The sequence below is a fragment of the Tauraco erythrolophus genome, chromosome 7 (assembly GCF_009769465.1).
Source record: "Tauraco erythrolophus isolate bTauEry1 chromosome 7, bTauEry1.pri, whole genome shotgun sequence".
Taxonomy (NCBI): domain Eukaryota; kingdom Metazoa; phylum Chordata; class Aves; order Musophagiformes; family Musophagidae; genus Tauraco; species Tauraco erythrolophus.
In genome coordinates this window covers 50121477-50141738 of record NC_141471.1, presented here as the reverse complement: position 1 = coordinate 50141738, position 20262 = coordinate 50121477, and the positions used below count along the sequence as shown (strand labels likewise).

Here is a 20262-nt window from a genome sequence, read left to right as displayed (position 1 = left end):
TACTTAGCATCATCAGGCAGATTGCAAACTATATAATCTTTAACCACTAATAAAAACAAATAAACTTAAAAATCCAACTTGAAAATTATATTTGGCAAGAGTATTTTGCACTGCTTGATTTTATTTTGAAATTAAACTTTAATGATTGAAACGAATCTGTTTCCACTGGCTCTATAACAGCAGAATTACTGGCATACACTGACCCCAATGGATTTTTTATTTATTTTATTTTTTTCTGAAAATGTGAACTGGCAAGTTTTTGAGTCTATACTTATTTATGAACACCACAACGTTTGAAACGTGGTGACTTGTATTTAAATGACAAATCCATCATGTTTCAGGAAGATCTACAGTAATGGGTTGCATTGCTTTGAGTTATAACTAAGAAATTATTAGAGAATAGGAAGAAATATTTGGAACTACTGTAAACCTGAAGTCGAGGCACTGTGTCTTGGTAAAACTTCAAAAATATCAGTGATTTGTATGCTTGAAGACACTAAGCTGCTTTTTTTTTTTTAATTTTAAAGAAAAGCCCTTTATAAAGCTTTTCATTTCTCTATACTGTACCTACTTAACCTGGGAATACTGCATTGTTGTAGACATTTTGTTGCTCATTAAACTACAGAACAGTAGTATTGAATGACCTTGCCAAGATCACACACCAAGTCAATGGTAGTATAATAAGGTGAAACAAGAATGTTTATTTCCAATTTATATCTTTAAACAGTGAAGCTTTATGCCTTGACTAATCTAAGAAAAAAAAAAATCTTAACTGCATCTAATTAATTAGGAACAGTGCACAAAATATTTTCTTTTTTTTCCTTCTTTTCTTCTATTTTGCTGTTCAGTGTGCTTGTTTGTCTTATCAAGCTGCTAAATATTTAACATTCAAACTGTAATTTTTTTTGAGATAAGGCTGATGTTATTTGTTTATTTATTCCCTTTGGGGTTTTGTGAAGTGTTTCTAGGTCGACTATGATATTAAATAATGATTTTTTTTTCATATGAACATTTGGTAAATCGTAAATTATCAAACACTTAAAATCAAGTTCAGCTATCTTGGTGCAGCATAATTCATTAGGTTAAATACAGGATCATTGGTTACTCTTCTGTGGCTTGGAAAATACTGTGAAAAAGTCCAGATAATCATAATGGTTCTCTGCAATCCTAAACTCTGATGTTACGTGTGTACTTGCATATGACATCTTGTAAGTGAGATCTCATAAGTAAGATCATATGCTCCATCTCTGCATTTCTCTTCCAAACAGAAGCCAAGAGCAGTACATAAGTGGCATGAACAGACCCCAGGGAGGATGTTCTGTTACTCTTAAGCAAATTGCCTTGAGGGAAAACTTTCAAGTTCTATGTAATATTTCTGTTCATTTCATGCTGTTTGTGTTTAAACCTAGGTGATTAAACCTAAAGTTTGATCAAAATCAACGTGGGCTGTGAGCAAAAAGTAGGAAGATCCCCATTGTTTAAATTTATTAAATTTATTAAATGTCAAATTGCGTACGTGTGTTTAGGTAATTAAGAATGGTGCTAAGTTTCATACACCTTTTGCCTTTTTTTTTTTTTAATTTCTAAGTACACCTTGCAGAAAGTCATTAATCAGTCTGAAGAATGGAAGAACCATTAATGTTTCAGGGCTGCACCATTTCTTAAGGCTTTTTATTTAATAGTATATTTAATATGTATGGTTACAGAAAACTTGACAGAATTTCTGATTAAGTTAGATGAATAAAATGAGAAACAGACCCATGCCAATTCCAGCATAGGCTGTCATTTTAACTCTGTCTTGACTCCTAGTCATGTCCTGCCTTTTCCAGGTGGAGAAGATTCCACTTTTGACTGTTAGAAAGTAACTGAGCACCCTTCTTTGAAACTTGGGCTGCGTTTTCTTAGACTTATACACTAAGCCTTGGAAGGCAAACTGATAAATGTCAAGATGTTGCTACTCAGATAAGATAAAGGGGGCGGAATGCAGTAGATCTGATGTCTCTGTCGGATGTCAAACCACTTTTATTATCATTGTAAATTATTTCCAAGGAAGATTGTTCCATATGTCCTAATACAAAGTTAGCAGAAATAAAGCTTAAAAAAAATGGGAGATTTAACAAACTCGTTTTCTCTATTGATATGTGTTGCAAATAAAGTTTTGATTTATTTTCAGTAAAGAAGGAAAATTAATGTTAGTAGGAAATTCAGTAATAGTCTTTGCTGCTAATGTGCCCTGTTTGATTAAGTGCCTGACATTATCACATCATGTATGTTGAATTAGTGTAGGCCACTCAGAAAATTCAGAAAGTATAATTTGTTTCTGCGTCGTTAACCCCCACCTTGCCCATCTTATGCTTTTTATTATAATCAGTTAGTTAAAATGCTAAAAATAATATACTAATATCATCAATAGAGTTCAAGAAATGTATAATTTCTGAAAGAATTGTTGCTTGTCATCCTTTGTCTACTTATTAAGACAAGCTACATGAATTCATGTCATATCATCTTCATGCCATCCAATGCCTATTATTTCTTGCTTTCTTTCTTAAAAGAGGCTTTTTTTTTTTCCCCACTTTCTAATATCTCTGTGTTACTAGTCTCGATATGGAGGTTGTTTTAGTTAAATCTTAATGATATCGAGGTGTCCTCTTTTAATCCTGAAGTTTTACAGTAGGCTACTGGGGTGAGGGGGAAGTGGAGTTCATTGACTTCTACTGGAAAAATCAAACCCTTGATTCAACTAGCAGTGAATTAACCTCTCTAACAGGGTGATTTCAAGGAAATATACATAAAGATCTTGGAACAGTATTGATATATACTGAACGCTCTTCCATACAGTAAGCTTCATTAAACACTTTATATCTCTATGACTTTGAATATTTTTTTTCCCTGAAGTAAGTTTACATTTTTTCAGTTGACAGGCAAAAATAATTTCATTTGTTTGTTACAATTAAATCACATTTAAAGAGAAGCATTAATAATTTTAATAATCAGTTGTCATTTTGTTTACTACAGAAAAAGACTGAGAGAAACACAAGAATATTTTCTTATGTATGTGAATTAGAAGAATTGATGAAACACAGAAATACTAGGACAAATTCTGTTATGGATTTTGAAGACTATTTAAATAAGCTAATATCAACTTCTGTGCTGCACATGAAATAACATTAAATACTGCTATGGAATGTAATATATTTTCTAGCATATGTTAATTTGAAATGTGTGTAATATGACCCTTAGTAAGAATGTTACCCATTTTTTATGTGACTGAGATTATTGTGATATTTTTTATTTAATCATTTGTGCCCTTGGCTTCATTTCAGGAGGTAAAAAGGGAGCACCCCAGAGAATGCTGGGTTGTTCCCTCAGCTGCTTACACTGTGCTAATGAGGTGTCTTCGGGAAGGGGTAAGGCTCTTTCATTGTCCTCAATAGAATTTCTCCACTGTAATAACCCTTTAGGCATTGTGTGAGGATTGTAGCCTGGAGCACTGCAGTACCTTGTCAACCAAGTATTGCTCTTGAATTTAAATAATAATGATATAGACCATGACCTAAGCAGAAGATTAATGCAAAAATGCAGTGTTGGTCTCTGGACATTCAACATTTATGTATTGCTGCTTGTTTTTTGGAAATGGGATAGTAAATATAAATTACTCTTAATAAATGTGGAATTTATTAATGCTGTTACTTTCTTTTGAGAAATATTCTGACAGTTTGTACTGTCCTCTTGCAGTCTGATTTTCTTACGTCTTTCATAAATCTTTGAACAGGATTTACTTTCTGTTTTGAAGTGACAGATACACAGTTTTTGAAAACTGTATTGTTATTGTAAGTGGTTGTTGGCATTTTTTTGAGGCCAAAAAGTAGTAATTAGTTTTATTCTCATACATGTGCTATGCTGTGTTCTTCATTTTTCTTGGTGATGACTTAGCTGGGTTAAAAGGGAAGAAAAACAGCACATAGTTTAATTTGTAAAATGAAAAAGAACTGAGTAGAGGGTTGGCATTTACTGTTTATATGAGACCAATTGACTTTATTTTTGCCCAAGGCAAAGCTCAAGGCAGAAAACATGTCGGAGGTTGCTGGAGGGGGGAAAGCAAGAGAAATACCTTTTTTTCTTCAGTTTTTGAGATCTTTATTGCCTACAGATTGTGATTAATAGAGGAAGACTCTAGATGCATTTTAACATCTTCAGGTGATCAAGAATGCACAACTGGTTTTATTGTGAACTATTTCCAGCTCATAATTGGAGTAAGATTACTCCAATTACGTCCTAAGGCACGTTAGTGAGAAGCTATTTAATTATAAGCTTAATAATGGAATATTTGCTATTTCTGAATACTCAGTGGAGTAGAAGATTGGGAAAGTCTTTTGTCTGTAGGGGATCACAAGTTGAGATTTCCTGCACTTCCATGTTGTTAACTTAAGATAGAAGTTGATTTTCAACTCAGGCAAAGAACAGGCATGTTGAATGATGTCTCAAAATGAGGAAATTGGTACACTCATAAATAAGTAAGTGATAAGCCCAATTTCATGTGTAGTAGTGGTATAATGTTGCAGTCTGTCAGAACCTTTGTAATAAATATTCCAGTATTTATTTACTAATCTTTTCTAACAACCGTTTCCAACAGTGACAGAAAATACTTGTTCCAGGAATCTATATTTGTGTCTAAGTTCAACCTTGAAATATTTGTGTGCAGTCTCTAAGAAAGCAGGGTCCTGATTTCTGCCACTGAAGTGTTTAGTTCTTACAGTTCCTGTGTTATGCAGTCATGAAAGATACTTTCTGATTCAGAAAGGATATTCTTATTTAATATTAAGTATCTAATGCTAATGTGACTACCCTTTTCCCTTCATCCATTTTACTTAGTTTATTAAAAACTCCTCTGCTAAAGTTGCCCTTATCTACTTCACCTCAGACTTATAATCCTATCTCTTATTTGAATCATCTCGTTGACTCTGCATATATTTTTTTTTTCTTTTCGTTATCTGATTTAAGGTTCAACCTAATCTTAACTAAGTGAAATCTCAGCTTTAGTTTCTGATTTACATGTGTCCCTCTCCACACTTATGTTCTAGTCAATCCTCTCACCTTTCTTCTTTCACTGTTTTCTCCCTTACGTTTGCCCCACCTTCCTTCAGATCTTCCTTTGTTTTCTGATAGTCATCTTAGAACTAATAATCTTTCCCATATTCGAACTACTTTTTGATCTCTCTTATAATTTTTCTTGTCTAATTTGGTCTGGATTATGTTGTTTTGAGGAGGTCCTTCACTGAAACTAGACAGCAAGTCAGAAACTGCGTGCAAGCCTCCTTTTAAGTTTTCCTTTGTGAAAACAACGAGGAACCACTGAAAAAGCTTTCAAGAGCTTGGTATCTGTCCATTTCTGCTTACAAATGACATGTAAATATAAGGTACACAATTGTATACAGTAGTAATAACTTCATAGAACCTGGAGAAAAAAAATAGGCAATAGACTTGCATGGATAAATTTAATCTATACAGCTATAGCTAATTAGCTGTATCTGACTTTTAGAATGTGCATAATCCTCTGATTTTTATAGCGTGACACCTGGGGAAAGTATTTGAATCAGAAATAGTGAATGAGGTTACAAGGGATAATTTTCTGTCTCTTGAATGTGCGAGGTACTGTGTAAGCAAGATTTTTAATAATTTAGAGCATGCCTGTAAGCTATATAGTACACATTTCCCTCTACCATATGAACCTCTTCCTTTATGAAGGAGCAAGATAAGTCTGAGGGTTTTGGTTCTGAACTGATAAGGAATTTTAATAATAAAAGGTAACTTTGAAAAATAATTGTCAATATTTAACATAAGGCAATATGTTTTATAATGTATATTCTTAGCCAGAGCCGTTCCTTTACAATGAGTTTGGAGGAGAAAGGAAAACTTGAAGGAGAATAAAATCATAACTGTTTTTTCAGAAAGTATAGGACAGCCTATAGTATAAAAGTGGTAGTCTGAATCATGTACATTCTCCCTTTTATTTTTTCTTTAGGTATCAATTTTCTAGTTTACTGACAGAATTGCCTATAGTATAAAAGTGATAGTCTGAATCATACACATTACCACTTCAATTTCTTCTTTAGAGATCAGTTCTTTACTGACAGAATTGCATATACCATAAAAGTAATGGTCTGAATCGTATACATTATGACTTTAATTTCTTCTTTAGATATAAATTCTCTAGTTTACTGACAGAATTTTTAATTTTTTTTCCACAAAACCTATTTAAAATTTTTATTTCTACATGTTCCTTCTTCTCTATGAAGGCTTTATATTGCAATTGTTGCAAATTAAGATTGAATTCCTATAATCTTGAATGTTTGGGATGATACAGCTTTACTTCGTGAAGTTTCTTTTTACTTTGTCCTTTTAGTTTAAAGGAAGAAGTGTATGGAAGTTGATTTAGAATAATGATGGAATACAGTGTTACTTCCTGAATCTTTCAGGTTTTCCGGTGTTTCTTTATCAGTATTATACTTTTACTCAGGTGTATGTATCTATACCCAGTATAAAATATTTTATCTTAACCTTTAAATGAAATTATGCTATTTTTAGGTAGCATGTTGGTTAGCATCATGACCGTATCGACAGTGCCTCCAAAACCTCTAGTGCACTAAGTTTTCAACAATCAATAAAAATATCCAGTAGATTCAGTTATTTCAAAAAATGAAGGTAGATTCTTTGACTTTGATTTTGTGTTTTTTTTTTTTTTTCCACAATTGAAATAGAAAGACTTGATTAAAAGAAGTTTTCGTTTAGCAGTTTACACATATTTACCCTTTTGGTATTTGCGTTCTCAGTCAGGGCTCGTTTTCACTAAGGATCCGTAACTTTAACTGGGAACAGATACATCTGCAAGTGTTCAACATGACTGAAAATTAGGAGCTTTAAGTGCGTTTTATAAAGCTAGTTGAAATCTAAACCCAGTGAAAGTAGAGTACATGCTTCTTTTTGGTTCAGTTCAATTCATAGATTTAGATTTGATGCAGTTCACGATATGGACAGAGGTTAACTGTTATATGGAAATGCTTTACTCATATCTTGATCCATTTCTGTTCACTAACAAAGCTTATGTCCTGGTAACATGACAGGATGACTCCATTAGTTAAGGGGCCAAATATTAGTTCAGGTCAGGTTTCGCTTCCAGAGAGTTAATTAAGCAGAAAATGGTACAAGACGTATTTTTTTAGACAGTGCTCAAGAATAGATCCCAGAGGATCTGAGGTGGACAATCTCAGGTGGCAGTAAATGGAATTACTCTGACAGCCTCATTGAGTTTTTAGAGCACTGTGACAATACATGACTTTTTCTAGCCAAAGTACCAGGACTGTCTGGCACAGGGCATAACTCATCTCAGTGATGGCTGAAAGGAAATAAAGCACATCTTCAGGACCAAATTTTGTGAAGAAAAGCTATAATTGCATCTGGAAATTTGTTAACACTCATAGTAGCTATTATCTGCCATATAATGCTTTGATAATGATTTATTAATGGGATTATAGTGTATTTATCAAGTGTTTCTGCCTGCTTCAAGTAGCAGTGGAGTCCCAATTGGCGTTCCTAGTAATCAATTCATATATAAGAGTGATATAACTTGACTATTAGTGCTTCAATTAAGGATTCAATTTTAAACTTATATAGTCAGTTTGATAAATCCATGCATTTTTACCTTAACAGTACCAAAAAAAAAAAAAACAAACCTGAAATTCAGAAGTGTAATTCACAGGAAAAGATTGAAAATTAACATTATTTATAAAAAGTTTTGAGAAACTCAATTTTGTTAAACATGTATGTGTATTCTTGAATTTAAGTCTCCAATAGGTCAAAATTATACAATATATTGCAGTAATAAGATCTGTAAAACCAGAGAAGCCTAAATCCTCTTTGGTTTCATGGCTGTAAATCAGAAGGAAGACCACAGAAATCAGTAGAGTTTTATAAAAGAGTGTAGCTGGTTGGGAATTGGTTTTGGTATTTGTTTTAAGTGTTTTGAGTAGAGCTGCGGTTCTGTGGGAGAACAGAAAGAATTAGCATGAAAATAATACAGCTTTTTTTTTTTTTTAACAGCATAATGCTAGAGTTTCCAAATATTTCTACATCAGTGTCTATATTTTAGAATACCTAGGTCAGTAGAAGGAAGAGTGGATATTAAATATATTTTTAATGAAGTATAAGTGTTCCCCTTCTGGAAGGCTTTTATACTACTTTCTGAATGGTTTCATTATCATTGCTCACAGTTGTTAGTGGTTCTGATTGTGAAGATAAATGTCAGAAATCCAAAGGTTAGTAGGATAATGTGGAGATTAGTTTAAGAAAGAAATCAATTAGATATTATGATGAATTATTTGTGAAGTCAGGCTATGAGGTAGACTTGACAAATTAAATTGGTTGTCCTTCTTATATTAAAATTCACTCTTGCTGAACTCAAGAATGCCATTTAAGACATTGTTGGAAGACTTCACTTATTCGTAGTTAAAGATTGAGATAAGGTGAGGCAATGCACAGCTGAAAAACCACCAGCAATGAATCTTCCAGTTCTGTTAATGTAAAAATTCTGCTTTTAAGTCAAAGAAACATAAAAAAAAAAAAAAACAAAACAGAAGAGGATAAAGAAAGGAGGTGAGGGGGAGAAGAGTGAAAGAGAAAGTAGAGACTCTGCTTTTAAGTGACCTATATTAAGCTAAGCTTCCTCTGGAGTCAGTAATAGTTTTCTTGAGAAAGAACTGCTGCCATATGATGTTCATGACGTGCTGATGGCTCATGATTGTTCTGACACGACATTTTTTTATTCCCTGGAGACATTGGAATAAATACTACTAAGTCTGTAGTATGAACAGTGTTATGTAGGTAATAAAGCCACATGTACAGTGGCTTTCCACAAATGATGTTGCAGATAAAATTATTTTATTAGTATTAAAAATATGACAGATTCAGAATCCTTTACAGAAATTTAGGAGTTTATATAGTACATGAGACCTAATGGTTTGTCTTAAACATTGGTCAGGATTGTCTGTTTCAGAAGAGGAAGAGAATGGAGTTATGAAATAACCTGACTTGCAAGAAGGCTTCTTCTTTATCCCAGGGGATTGTTGGTTCTTCTGAATAGAAAGGTTTTAATGTAACTAATTTTATTTTTCCTAGTGTAACTGCATATCTCATAATCTTGCTATTCAGAGCCTGTTGTAGTGATGAATTTTGATAGACAGACATTCATTCATAAAGCATTTATCATGGAACACCTCTAACACAATGAAAGCTTTTCATTTTTTAGTGACTACATTTAATTAGGGGTGATCATTTAGAGCTGAAAGATTTTTGTATTAAATTATATTTATATTAAATTGTACTTGCAGTAGAAGAGAAAGAGGGGGAAATAGGATCTGTAAACATAATTATCACAAGTTGAGGTTTCCTATGAAATTACTCTGGCAAGTATCAAAATTAAGAAACCACACTAAGACAACATACACGGAATAAAACATGGGCGTAGGCAGTAGTTTATAAAGAAATTGGAAACAGTAGAACCATTTGAATATGAGTTTTCCTTTCCTCTCCTTCCTATAGGAAGACCGGGTAGTCAACCATTTGGCAGCAAAGATCATTGAAAATGTTTGCACTACTCTCTCTTGCCATGCGCAAGGATTTATTACAGCAGAAATTGGACCTGTCTTGTGGTACCTTTTCACACATTCTACAGTAGATTCTTTGAAGATAACTGCTGTTTCGGTAAGGAATTTCCTTTTGTGATATAGAAATGTTTTGGGTTTTATTTCGAAAAGCATTCTGAATTGAAACAGAATTGGTTTTGATTATGGTTTCTGTATGTATTTGTATTTATATTTCAGATTACATTAAAATATATTTACAAATTTTTTGAAATTGAAAAGTGAACGTATTACAGTCCAGTGCTTGTGAAAAGTCCTTGTGATTCATCATTTTCTAGAATGTTTTCTTATGCTGCTGATCATGAGTTATGTTTGAGAAGCTTGATCTTTCAAAGAATCAATTAAATTCTTGCAAAATTGAAATTTCTTTTTTGTACGATGTTTTACTTTAGAAGCATTTATTCTTTTTATCTCAAGACATATCTCAAATATGTCTTCTTGCTTAGAAGACATATTTGAAATCATAATGTTACTTTCTATAAAATTATCAGGGCCAGTCTTTGTCCTGAATTTTTAAGATAATATAGGATGATAATAAGCCAAACAGAGCTATGTCCTGTAAGAAACAGGTTTGAGACAAAAAGATTTGTGAAGTAGAAAATACTTAGCAGGGCTGTGAAATTAACATATGTCTTGTTGACAAAACAGAAGCCTTACCCACCCATACAGGTAATATTTTAGAGCTGAAAAATAAGTTGACTTATTTTAAATGAAGTGTGGTAACTGGATGCTCATTTCCTGAGTAGACCTCAGGCTCACTAATGAGTTTACTGTTGGCTTCCCAGATGGAAAATGGTAATGTTGCTGCTGAAGCAGTGTGCACTTAGAGACATCTAGCATTGAGGTAATAAAAGAGAGAGAAGTACAAATATAACAGGGTTACAGCATTGGTGGATAAGGGAAGAGCAACTGACATTATCTGCCTGGACTTGTCCAAAGCATTTGACACTGTCTGGCACAACATCCTTGTCTCTAAATTGGAGAGACATAGATTTGGGTGATGGACCACTCAGTGGATAAGGAATTGGCTGGATGGTCGCACTCAAAGAGTTGCGGTCAATGGCTTGATGTCCAAGTGGAGACCAGTGACGAGTGGCGTTCCTCAGGGGTCATTTTTGGGGCTGTTTAACATCTTTGTTGGTGACGTGGACAGTGGGATTGAGTGCACCCTCAGCAAGTTTGCTGATGACACCAAGCTGTGTGATGTGGTTGACATGCTGGAGGGAAGGGATGCCATCCAGAGAGACCTTGACAGACTGGAAAGGTGGGCCTGTGAGAACCTAATGAAGTTCAACAAGGCCAAGTGCAAGTTCCTGCCAATGGCTTGGGGCAATCCCAAGCACAAACACAGGCCAAGTGGAGAATAGATTGAGAGCAGCCCTGAGGAGAGAAGGATGGAGGTGTTGGCTGATGAGAAGCTCAACATGAGCTGGCAATGTGCACTGGCAGCCCAGAAAGCCAACTGTATCCTGGGCTGTATCAAAAGAAGTGTGGCCAGCAGGTCGAGGGAGGTGATTCTGCCCCTCTTCCTGTTCTTGTGAGACCCCACCTGGAATACTGTGTTCAGCTCTGGGACCCCCAACATAAGGACATGGAGCTGTTGGAGTGAGTCCAGAGGAGGGCCGCAAAGATGATCAGAGGGCTGGAGCACCTCTCCTATGAAGACAGACTGAGGTAGTTGGGGTTGTTCAGCCTGCAGAAAACTCCAGGGAGACCTTCAGCAGCTTTCCAGCACTTAAAGGGGGCCTACAAGAAAGCTGGAGAGGGACTTTTTATGAGGGTGTGTAGTGATAAGACAAGGGGTAATGGCTTTAAACTGAAAGAAGGCAGATTTACATTAAATACAAGGAAAAAAATTTTACAGTGAGGATGATGAAGCACTGGAACAGATTGCTTAGAGAAGTTATGGATGCCCCATCCTTGGAAGTGTTCAAGGCCAGGTTGGATGAGGCTTTGAGCAACCTGATATAGTGGAAGGTGTCTCTGCCCATGACAGGGGAGTTGAAACTAAATGATCTTTGAGGTCTCTTCCAGACGAAACCATTCTATGGTTCTATATCTGAAGTGTGGCTGAAGAGAAAATTGCTGAATAAATTTATAATTTTTAAAAAATATGTGTATTTATTAAACATTTATCTAAGTGTGTATTTGTGGCAAAGTCTTGCTTGGAAAATAAAGTGCTCAAATACTGGGAAAATGTGTTGACCTTTTAGAACAGTAAACTTATTTAGTTAAATACATGTTACAGAAGCCTTTGTTCTGTAGCACCTGAAATTCATTGTAAAAACTTGGTCATAGAACTTTTATGGGTAGAGAATTGTCATTCTTGGAAAATGTAAAATATATGTGTAACCTTTGTGCAGAGCATATATAGCTTAAGCCTGCTTGTGAGTCTGCTGCTAGGCTGCTTTTTCAGAAAGGCTCTTTTTGAGACTTTACCCATTTGGTCTGAGAATTTTATGCTTAAATTGTGACTGTATATATGGTATAAAACTGGAGATTAGAGTTACGATTTCCTTTGCTCATTGAGTATTTAACAAGTCTGTTCCATCTTCTCTCCTACCACTACTTTTACCGTAAAGGATGTTTTGTATCTTGTGCTTTCAGTTCTTGCCAATCATTAGATTGAGCAGTTGTTATTTTTTTGCTACTAGATCATAGCTCTCTATTTTTATCTCTTTTAACTTGTCCTGAAGTTTTCCTTCTGTTCCTCTGCTGTCCACTTGGAGAACTTCGCTTCAGCATCTACCATTCCCTTGACTCCTACACCAGACTTCCAGAGCTCTTCCACTTGTTGTTGGACGGTTATGCCTGTTTCGTGTGCCACAGTAAGCAGCATATCCCAGAGAAACAGTCTACCTGAAGTACATTCTGACACTGAGCAAGGAAAGATCATCAGCGGAAATATGAGTAGATCAGTAGGCTTTTTTTTTTTCCTGCTCCTTTTTTTACTCTCTTGGAAAGTCAGTTTCTTCTTGGACAATATAGTATGCTTGAGGTAGGCAAGAGCTTTTTTTCTGCTCAGTAAGATGCAGAAGTTATAGTTCTGATTCTCAAGAGCACGCTTGTCATCAGCGCAAACTCACTACAGCTCTTTTTTGGCAGTGGACTCAGAGGTCAATATCTTCAGTACCATATGGTTTGCACACTTTGCCCTTAGGTGAGGTTTCTAGTGACTATGAGAAGACAGAGTTGTTTGTGCCTCTCTATCCTCAGCCTCTTTTGAGATCCCAGATCATTTGATCCTCCCGAGGCTATAAGGTTGAGGTGAACCACTGAGAAATCTTTTCTTTGTCGTAGTATTTACGCTATGGGTAGTGAGCCTCTCTAAAGCACTACTGGAGATGCCTTTTTTCCACAGCGTCTGATGAGAAGAAAATCTTTATGCAGCATCTTACCTGGAAGGTAGGAAAGAATGTTTAAGACGAAGCTAAAACCTGAAAAACTTCTGGTAGCCAAGTTTATTCCTCTTCCTTTTTTCCCCCTCTTTCTTTTTTCTTCTTTTTCTTTTTTCTTTTCCCCCTTTTTCTTCTTTTTTTCCCTTTGCCCCATTTTTTTCCCTTTTTTTTACCAAGCAGTGTGTTTTGGGAGGTCATGATAGCTGGAATTACCAGTATTCCCTAGAGAAACTCAGCTGATTGTGGGACATCCTTTCAATGGCAGTTGTCAATCTAATTAAGAAAGATGCCTTTTAATAATTCTATTACCTTTTCTCTGTCAAAGTTCCTTAGCAGTGCAAGCTTTAGTGTCAAGGCCAGTGTTCTCAAGAGATGACCAAGTTGTGTGTGCATACTGAGTTCCACTGAGGCAAAAACATCTTTAACATCTTGTGCAAATCTGTGGAATAAATGTACATATGGACAATATAAACAAAAAACCCAATCAGTTCCCAACTAACGTTTTTTCCTGTTAAGGCAGTAGGCTTACTGGAGATCATACCTTTCCCTTGGGTAGTTACTGAGGTTTTAGTCAAGCTGGAGGTAGGGCTTTTTCCAAACTAACGTATTCCACAGCTTTTAGTGAAAGCAGCAGTGGGGGGGACTGCAAGAGTAAGAGACATTAACTCTTCTACATCCTTGGTCCAACTACTTTGTTTCTTGTTTTTCTGGTCTTCATGGAAATTATTGCTATCCATGTAGCCGATTCCATGTCCTTCTTCCAGACAGATCATTTCACACAAGTGTGTGTGAGTCTGAATGTGTTCCTGGATTTTCCCCACCACTGTTTTGAGGATTGTGTCCTTTATCAAAAATCAGAGGTTTAATTATTTTATACCGCATATGAAGTGAATTGGACAAGGAAGCTTCTGAAGTAGTATACACTAAGGTGATACTCTAATCCTTTAGCTGATTTGTTGTGAAACACTAAAGTAACAAGAGGATGAACTTATTTGTTGGATTTATTTCTCAATACCTGATATAAATCATGGTTATGTATTAATACTGCTGGAGTATTTGGGTATATAATCTTAACTTTAGAAAAAAAATAACAATCAATATTGAAATCTAGCCTAGGCAGATCTTCTACCAGCTGAAGTTTATAGAGATTTTAGTTACAAACTTATTTTTAAAGTCAAATAGTAGTGTGTTCTCCAGCTATACTGCACTGTACAATTTCTACATTCATTAAATTGTTGCTATAGATATGTAGGCATTTTTATTCTGCGTGACCACATAAATTGAGATCATCAGTGTCCTATTGTATTTTATTATGCAGTCATTCCTGCCTTGTTTGAATCTATCCTGAAGAATTTAGTCTTGACTAACATCTATATTCATGTGTAAAAATACATTTCCATTTAGAAGTACGTGTGTCATATCTTTACCTAGAGCTAGCAGGCTGTCTGCAAAGTATATCAGCAGTAAGACACTATGGAATTTTACTGATCATTATTTCAATCAACAATAAAAATATATCAAGAATATTCTCTATCTTCAGTCTCTGGAGTCAGGAAATGTCACTTTACCTTGTCCTGCCTGTCAAAGGTGGCAAACGGGGACTGTGTCTCAGTATTTTTGCTCACTTTGGAGTCCAACATGCCTCAGGTAAATATCACAGATTTTGCCTGTAGGAAAGCTATATCTTTTTATCATTTTGCTAGACTCGGAGAAGAAATAATTCTGTAAGATGTCAAAGTGATGCTCTGACAAGCTCAGCAGCAGGAAGAATATTTTCTTTCCAGAATACTGAAAATTTAAAAAAAAAAAAACCACAAACAATTTTTATTTTCTTTTTAAGAGGCGGCTTTTTCTTCTGGAGGAGAAATAACAAAACATAAGCCTCTTCAGTGGAAACAAATTTGGGAAAGCTCAACACAATCTTTTGTGGGTTTCTTTTTGGCTTGGTTTTGTTTTTTCTTAAATAATTGGTGCTGAATGGTTTATTTCAGAGAGTTGGGTGTTGCAGATACATTAACGCATACATTCTCAAACTTGAGAGAGTCATAGAGTACATCCTGAAAGGGTAAATGCTACCTAGCCACTGTGTAGCATGTAAGACCAGAAGGTGATGAATAGAGCATAGATGAGCATAGAATCATAGAATATCTCAAGTTGGAGGGGACCAATGAGGATCATGATGCTAGGATTGGAGCTTCTGGGAGAAAAGGTGCTGGTTAAGGCTGTGCAGAGAGCAAGGACAGAGAAGCCCATTCCAGGAGAGGCTCTGCCAATGCCTTACCTTCACTGTGATCATTTTCTCTTCCAAGACTGCTGCTGCAAGAGGGTGGTGTGAACTCTATTCTTACCTCTTCTCATCATTGGTTCTGCTCCACCACCTTGTGACCTATCTCCATCTGTTCTCTCCAGATAACTGGATCTACTGAAGTGATTTAGAATACTTTGTCTTCTATTGCCCATTCAACTCTCTTTTCTTCTTTTCTGCGGAAGTGTTGGTTTCACTCATACAGCAGAGCACTCTGTGACATACAAGCTAATGGGAGTTTAAAGCTTCTCCCCTTGGCTGTTGGTGGGCTGGAGCTTTTCTGATACCTCCAAAGCTGCAGCATGATCCTAGAAGACAGCAGTGTCTTTCCTACCAGATTTGCCTGGAGGTCATCTGATGGCCTGTGGCTACGGTCACCCTTGTTTGACAAGGTCTGTAGCAGAGCTAAGGCATTGGCAACTCAGCATACACCACATTAGCACACCTAGATAGCTCCGTGTTTCTTTGACACAGTCTGTCCCTAGGTCCCAGTATTTCAGTGGTGATATGACCCTCGAGGAATTCCGTGATTCCATGTTTAGTCAATGTGCATACCTCCTGCCCACTCATTCTGAGAACTCAGACTAGAGGTGAAGGGGGAAATAGACCATGCTGTACTAAGAAACTGAGATTGAGTGTCTGTGTTTTAAAACAGGGAGGGGAGAAGAAAAATAAAAGGCTGCAATCAATATGGTTCCTGGACCAGAAAACAAAAGGAAGAACAGGAGCTGAGTAGATGAACAGTGTCAATAACATGTCTGTTTAAAAATCAGAAGTTCTTGATTTACTGCTTTTTATGCCTTCCTTTCTCTCTCTCTCTTTTTTTTGTTTTTTTTTTTTTTTTTAGTGCATTTTGAGTAATATTTCTAAGGGCACTGGCGAACTGGGCTGTTTCTGAGGTTCTTACATGGAAAGCTTTTCTCTGATGATAGTATTCTGTGGGTGTAATTGACTGTAGTTTCTCTTAAATGAGACCTCACTATTGAATGCACCCTGAGTAAGCAGCAATTTCTAAATATAGCTGATCTGAAAAGAACAAAGAAGTGGTAATATTCTTCTACTTTTTGCCAAAGAAAGTAATCTTCAAAATTTTTCCTCAAAACCAATTCAGATTTTCATGTGAATCAAATAATTGACATAATCTGTTTTCCTATGCTAACACTACACTCGAGCCAAAGAAAATGAAATTTTAAATGTCTAAAGAGTCGTATTTTCTTTATCTGGAGAGAACAAAATCAGTTACAGTATCTTGAAGGTTGCATTTTCAGAGGTATCAAAAGTAAAAGCTGTGTTGACTTGGAGATGAATTGACCTTGGAGGTCATTTGGTGATATTTGTTATGAAATAGCCAAGTTTGCATACAGTGAACAAATTTATGCTCACCTCGCTAAAGTAGAGTCAGTATCTGCATTTGCTGTTAGAATTGGTTTTTCACTGGTATTTGTAAATCAACCATTTGGAGAATAGTTTGCACGTTTCCTATACTAAACATTGTTTCTTGACAAATACCTAGATCTAAAGTAGTATCTAGATGTAAAGACAGACTTTAGATAGTGAACTACTGCATAACAGATTATGGTCCATGAGCAGAGGGAAGAAAGATGCCCACCTTTACGGGTGACCAGAATTTCTGTGATGTGTGCCATCTCTGTATTTTTGGCAGCCTGTGCTCCTTACTAGCACAGCGTTATCTGATGCTTCCTACGTTCTATGCTGATAGACTCAAGCATGGACTATGCTGCTCCATCATTATTGTTCTCTAGAAGGAGTAATGTGACTCTGATGTTCTTGATGTACCAAATGTTTCCATTTCAGCTGCATGGAGTGCATAGCAATACATTTAGAAGAATTCTAGGTCTCTGAAAATATGTAGCGTTTTCCCCTAGTGTTTGTCTTATGTATGAAACAATGAATTCTCTATATTCCTAACTATTGGAAAAATCACCACCTGTTTTTATTCTCCTTTATTTTTCTTGAGATAATAATCCCATTAAATAACAATGGGGTTTTTTTTCACTTTTGTAGGCTTTATGCAGAATTACTCGTTGCTCACCCAGTGCTTTCCAGAGTGTTATTGAAAAAGTGGGATTAACAGCTGTACTAAATTCCCTGGCAAATGGAATATGCAAAATTCAGCAGTATATGCTCACCATGTTTTCGGCAATGTTGTCATGTGGGATACATCTACAGAGACTGATACAAGAGAAGGTTTGATTTCAGATTAATATTATTCACTAGCATGGAATTTCACTAATGGAAAGTTAAAGTTGGCTCTGGTAGTGTTTTTGTGCATTCAAAATGCTTAACTCTGTGACACTTATGTATCTGAATAGCAGAAAACAAGGAATGTGTTTATTTTATGTTTTTATTTGCTTAAAATCTAAATAACAGGGTGTATAGATTTTCTTTCACCTCTTCAAGAGCTGGTACTGATGATTGTGTAAATTGCTACTGCAGCTAGAATTCAGTCAATTCAGAAAACTCTGGCTTAACTATACCTGATAATGGCCTTAAGGAAGCACAGTAAGGAATGCATGAAGACAGCTGTTTGACAGTGCTCTCTTAGGCATTTAAAAGTGAAAGCAATGACTGTCCTGATTGAATCTAAAGCTGTACTTTATGCTATCCTTAAAGAACTTTAGGCCAATTTGTAAGTGAAATGTCCTACAGAAATTAACATTTTATTAACTTAGGGTTTTCTTTTTAGTGTCTCTGAATAAAACTACCGGTTCTGATTTATGTCTAATACAATTTTTCAGAGAGATGATTAAAAGCTTTCTATTTTGATCAACAAATTATTCCGTGTTTAGAGAAATAGTGTTTATTTTTTCAGCAGTAGGTTTGCACAATTCATAAACAAAAGTAATCCCCTTCTGCTTGGAAAGGATAAAAATCATGAAAATAGGAACTCTAGCTTGTATTTTTATTAGATACTCTGTTGTAATGTATGCTGTAACCTGACAATTGTCTTGACTATAATGATCTATTAGGCTTTAGTTGAGAGGGATTAATTTAGTTTCTATAGACATTGTTTTTAAAACAATGTTTTAATTAGAGAATAATCTACTCTTTTCCACCCATCTCTTCCTGCAGCCTGAAATCACTAATTCTCTTCCTAAAAGTAATTTCTGTGCCTTGTCAGAATTGCCAGTGTGTTTTTGTAAATGCGTGTCAGGTGGCCTTAAGCTAATTCCACTACAGCAGCACTGACAAGTGGCAAATTGTCCTGTAATGTCCCGTTTTCTAATAGTGCACATTACTGTGAGTTAGTGGTATAGTCAGAGAAGTACGTTCAAAAAATATTCACTTGAACATTCAGTGAAAGAATGCAATGTGTAATAAGCATATGGCTACGGCATGATGTTTTCTGTGAAGAATTTCTTGTTTATCTAGGACTTATGTTGCTAAAAGGACTCCGTTTCTGATACTGCGGTTCTTATGAACTGTTTTAATCAAATCTTTGACATTATAAAAATAATCAAATCTGAATTCTCCAACTAGTTATAGGAAAATAGAAAGTATTTTGTTGGCATACAGTACAGCAATGGCTGAAACTTCGTGGATTCAAAATTGCTACTTAATCATTAATGAATTGTCATAGGTGTTTTGTGAGCAAGCGTTGCAATTTTGCAGATTAGAAAATTGAAATATAGACATTCTTTTAACAGCATAAATCAAACTAATGGTAGAAGTGGGAATAGTACCCAAAGCTGTAACTGAGAAAACATTGTACTTTAAAAACTGGTAAAGAGGATCCAGTTCTACTGCATGTGCCCACATTTGGTAACTATCTGCCTTAAAGCTGAGATAAATCTATATCCCATAAAATATCTATTTTACTCAAATCAGATTGTAGAATTTTGGAAGCAGAAACTAGATTTCTGTTTTTCTCAAATAGGATCTAAAAATATAATCCGACTCCTGAATTGAACTGCCAGGTACTATCACATTACATAGAGTAATAATATTTTATTGCTGAGAACTGAATTTAATAATCCATCCACTTTTCAATATTCCGTGAGTGTGACACACAAGTCCACCATAATGAAAGAAGAGAAAAGAAAAAAACAAGTGGGTAGTGTTGGCCCACAAAGTATTTTGTTTTCTGTGGAGTTCTTGTATACTACAGCTTTAAGAGGCAGAAGGACCTCAGCGTTACACAGAAGGTAGTGACAAGGTTGTTACTAACTTTTTTTATAGCTGCAAACCAATATATTAAAAAATACTAAAAGATCTTAATTCAAGATGGAGATCATTTAGCTTTGTATGTGTTATCTGGAAACTCCCTCAGCTTACAAGATTTGAGGCTGCCATTGTTTTCTACTCCCTGCAAGAACAGTGATAAAACCAGTTACAAACTAAAAGCCAGAAGAAAAAGGAGAAATGCAGTTTGGTGGTCATCTGTGCTAGTATATCTCTTCAGAGAACTACAATAGCTGAAAGGGACTGGTTTTTGTCCTGCTCTGATTTCTATTCTATTTTAGTTTCTTGTCTTGGAAACAACAAAAAGCTGAAATAATGTTTTTAAAATCAAGTGTGGAAAAAGAATGCAAAATCAAAAATTTGTGGTGCACCAGAGCAGTAGATTAAAACAAAATTGCTAATTACTTTCATCTGGCTGTCAAGATTGACCTCTGAATGAGTGAAAACCAGTCATATAACTTTTTGAATGTAGTTAGTTTCTTTCAGAGGTCAGATAATGGGATGGGGTTTTTGTTTGTTTGTTTTCCATAGGATGGTTTGGGTTGGAAGGGACTTAAAGATCATTGAGTTCCAACATCCCTGCCATGGCCAGGGGCACTTGCCCTAAATCAGATTGCTCAAAGCCTCATCCAGTCTGGCCTTGAACACTTCCAGGGATGAG

General features: G+C 35.5%; 1 protein-coding gene across 3 annotated transcripts in view; it reads left to right on the top strand.

Annotated features, from left to right (window-relative positions):
* ULK4 (unc-51 like kinase 4) overlaps window positions 1-20262 on the top strand; it is a 240899-nt gene that overhangs the window by 41954 nt on the left and 178683 nt on the right. For all 3 annotated transcript variants that reach the window (XM_086614586.1, XM_086614587.1, XM_086614589.1), the window contains exons 18-20: window positions 3324-3407; window positions 9595-9756; window positions 17424-17606. In XM_086614586.1, coding sequence (XP_086470712.1) covers window positions 3324-3407; window positions 9595-9756; window positions 17424-17606 — 429 coding nt within the window. The remainder of the gene's footprint in view (window positions 1-3323; window positions 3408-9594; window positions 9757-17423; window positions 17607-20262) is intronic.